The following is a 3,987-nucleotide window of genomic DNA, read 5'->3' on the forward strand; positions in this document are numbered from 1 at the left end:
ATGGTAGATCAAGTGATCCGACGAAAGTACTACATAGCGAGGCATGAGTACTAGTTGGGAACTTGCCAAAGCCTTATGGTAATTCCATTCCGAGGACACGATGAAAGCGATGCAAGAATAGGTGAGGGAGAATGTCAATGTCATGGGTTGAGCAAAAGAGCCTATAACTGGTGCACATAGTTTAGACGCTTCATGTTCCCTTGAGGTCATTCAACCAGTCGGGACTGGCCCATCACTTAGAAAGGACTCAAGGCCCGTCTACTTGAATCCTAATTGAATTAGAACACTAGTAAATTGTATTTTACCAAGATAATTCTTGTAAATCTTAAAGGAAAAACATTACAATTTAAATCACTTAGGACTCTCCTATTGTAAATTAAAACTAATCTCAGTCATTGATGTAATTTGATCTATATTGTTGGATCTGTGAGAACTCAACTATAAATAAAAGTCTCCACTTCATTTATAATCACTTCATTCTTTCTAAGTTAAAAGAATATTTGAGAACATTTACTTACACACTTGGTATGCACTGTCTTTATGGGTTTCTTTGTTCATAACTTCTTCCTTTTTAAGAGATTACTTCCACTTTGTTTCAATGCCTTAAAGAATTTCTACAAGAATTCTCCTTTCCCGAGAGTAGGTTGACTTAGGCGCATTTATAGTGAAGAAATCGCCTAAGCTCGTAAGGCTTGCAAGACAAAAAATCTAGCCCCATGACATAAAAAGAGTTTCAATGTAGAAGAGATTAATTGTTTGTAGGTATATGATGAATCCGATGCATAGTAAAGGCATGATGGTGAATTACAAAAAATAAATAAATAACGTGGCAATAATGGAAAACACCTACTGAAAGAACGACGTAAACAACACCTATAATAACCCAAGACAATGAACCAAAATAAAGGCTTTGTTATAGGTCCAGTGAATTAGGCCTAAATGAATGTTTCATTCCCATTCAACCAAACATGGTCTTAGTATCCCAGGCATGTATTAGTAGAAAAAAACTGGGGCATCAATAAAGGTATTCAGATTGTGTTAAAAGTTAAAATTTGGAAGAATTTAAAAAAATCAAATGAGTGAGCTTTCTCTGCATGCTACTTATCAGGCAGCAAATAGCTACTAGCATTCTTGTGCATCACGCTTGAATAGATGCAAATAAACATACCCATTTGTAACAATCACAACCAAATCTGAATAACATCGACCATAACAATATTGTAATCCAATCAATTAGTAACTTCATGATCTCAACCAACATAAGTCCCCACTATGTGTCAATCACCACCTTGATACTAAATCAAAATTTGTCATTCCAATCCAAAGAGTCTTCTATAAGGTAAAGCATATAGTTAGAAGCTTGAACAACTTTGATCAAATTCCAACATAGTCAAAAGAAAGCATAAATGCTTAAGTCAAGATCAGGAAACCAATTAAATACAACTCAAAACATTCATTAAAAAAAATCCAATACATCAAGAACAATAACAGTCTTTTTAAATCCTTAATGTTGTTCCTACTAAAACTAATTAGATTTTAACACCTAAAAAAGAAATTCTTCTAGTCAGAGCCATCAGAATTAGTCACCCTTTTTCCTGAACGAGCAGCCTTCGGTGAGTCTGGCTCTACCACCAGTAGGCTGGCATAAAACTGTCTGGCAATTACCGCAAACTACCACAGTTTGAGAGTGGCTAAATACGGTCGTTCTGCCAAAGACAAACAAGTAAAACCCAGAAATTAAAAATTGAAATAACCCTTATTTAAATCCATCAAATCTAAAATCCATTTTAAACTTACATGTTGAAGCAGCCCTGACATTTAACATCCTGAGAGAGAGAAATAACCAAGTAAATCAACCATGTACACAAATAAGTCATGAAATGAAAAAAAAAATACAATGAAATAAAAGCTTAAATATATTACCATGAAGAAGGAATTGGGAGACTGAACTAGACGCTTTAGCTTGTGCTTCTTCTTCTCAAGCTCGGCCGGAGGATTCAGCAAGTCGATGTCGTTCTGAAGAACCTAAAATTACACCAAAAGAAACAACTCAAATAAGATATTATTGCTAAAACATTACAGGAAAATACAAAAAAAAAATCCTGAAAATCAATATAACATGAAATTGAGTAACTGAAAATTCTCTAAGGTGAAGTATAGAAGAAATAGCGAGAGGAGATTTACCATGTTCGCAATTGGAAGGGGGGTGCGGCGCTAATAGCTAGTGTCTTCGAAGCTATTTAGCGAAAAAGCTTAAAGGGAGAGCGCTCTGAAAGGATTTTAGGGCTTAACTCGTGGGGCCCTTTATGTGGACTTTAAATGTGTGTAGCTTTATAAGATGAAAAGTCAAAATATATTGATAGCCTATACTTTTACGTATTAGAAATTTATGTTCTATACTTCAAAATTTAAGTTCTTTCATTTTTCTTTTCAATTTGAAGCTCATAGTTTAATTATTAATATCATTAGTATTTTTAATCAAAATTTGTTAATTTAATATATATATTTTTCGTTAATTATATAACAATCATTTGAGTATAATTTAATCAATATATTAAGTTGAGAAGATTTGATAAAAATGCTAACAACATAAATTATATATTTGGGATTTTTAAATTTAAAAAGTAAGAAGATTTAGAATAATATATTAGCTCAAATGTTTTTATTTGTCTTTATATTTAATTGACAAATACACTGATCTTATAAGGATTATTTATTTTTTTGCTTATTTATTTATGCTTGAGAGAGTTTATGTCTTAAGATTTGGATAGAAATCTTAAGGAAGTTGTAAAGTTAAACATTGTTCTCAAAGGTAGATCAAATTAGTGAATTTGAGAAAATCTTTAGCTGTGAAAAGCTAAGGTAGTAAAGTAAGCAATTGAGGCCAAACCATTCTAAATCGTTGCGTCCATTGTTTCTTATTGTTTCTTTGCTTCCACTAAATTTTTTAAAAGGTTAATTCACCCCCTATTGGCTATTTTGATTAAGTTATCGAGCAAACAATTGGTATCAGAGCTAATTTTTAAAGATAGTTTAGCAAGCAAGAGAAAATCTATCACACCCTCAACCTGATCCAATTAACCGGACCCAAATCTTAGGTATTATCACACTAATATAGACAAAAACTTAAAACTACATATACAAATTTCAATAAATTATTACAACTTATTTACTTGCAAATTTCAAACTAAATACATAATTATGTTCAATAAGTATATTTGCAACACATGGTAACTAAGGTACAATGATTTCTAATTTTTTTTAAAAAATCTAACTTATCACGATTATACTTAAAATACGAATTCTAAGGAACATATCAACTATCTGGCTCTTTATGCATAATAGCCTGATACGCCACTAATTAGGTGTAGTCTTGGTATCGCCCCTCCTAGCGCAGCCTCTCACTCAAACCTGTAATATAACACACACGGATAAGTTCATAAGAACTTAGTGAGGAATATAACAGTTACCTATGTGGTATTTACACAATACAATACCTATTTCTGGCGATTACTTCCATTAAATTCCATTATTTATACATTATAGATATCATGCTTTACTCAGAAATCATTTCATTTTCCATTAGGGTCTTCGATACATCACGCATGTCCTTCGTCGAACATTTATAAGTCTTTTTCCATTTTCTTTGCAAGATCAACATAATTGAAACACTATTACTGTAGCATACTTAACTCTAAGCCATCGCTTCACCATAATTCAAGAATGATCATGTGCGCAAATGATCGATACCTTCTTCAAATGTACAAATTCAAATCCTTATTCTAAATTTTCTATAATAATTCCTTATTTCTCTATATCTCCACAATTCAATACTTCCAATAAATTCATAGTCCTATGTGATACTTCACCGTATAATTAATATATAACTCATGCCTTGCTGATTGTGTTCCGATTACATTTAAAAGCCAGATTGATTGTGTCAAATAGCCTAATTTCAATAAAATCGGAACAGTGGTTTCGGGACCA

The 3,987-nt window shown here is 32.2% G+C and overlaps 1 protein-coding gene across 1 annotated transcript; it reads right to left on the reverse strand.

The window, feature by feature from the left end:
- Positions 1-1,433: 1,433 nt before the first annotated feature.
- On the reverse strand, positions 1,434-2,339 carry LOC107938920 (40S ribosomal protein S27-2). Its single transcript, XM_016872180.2, has 4 exons — positions 2,185-2,339; positions 1,924-2,025; positions 1,798-1,826; positions 1,434-1,706 (listed from the first exon to the last, which is right to left on the reverse strand). The coding sequence occupies exons 1-4, from the start codon at positions 2,185-2,187 to the stop codon at positions 1,580-1,582; spliced, it is 261 nt and encodes an 86-aa protein (XP_016727669.1). The 5' UTR covers positions 2,188-2,339; the 3' UTR covers positions 1,434-1,579.
- Between the last annotated feature and the right edge of the window lie 1,648 nt (positions 2,340-3,987).

Source organism: Gossypium hirsutum, chromosome A07 (assembly GCF_007990345.1).
Source record: "Gossypium hirsutum isolate 1008001.06 chromosome A07, Gossypium_hirsutum_v2.1, whole genome shotgun sequence".
NCBI lineage: Eukaryota > Viridiplantae > Streptophyta > Magnoliopsida > Malvales > Malvaceae > Gossypium > Gossypium hirsutum.

Coding starts and splice junctions, on each gene's coding strand:
- LOC107938920 (XM_016872180.2), bottom strand. Junction 1,827..1,923: donor CTCCCAATTCCTTCTTCATG/GTAATATATTTA, acceptor TCTCTCTCTCAG/GATGTTAAATGTCAGGGCTG. Junction 1,707..1,797: donor TGTCAGGGCTGCTTCAACAT/GTAAGTTTAAAA, acceptor TGTCTTTGGCAG/AACGACCGTATTTAGCCACT.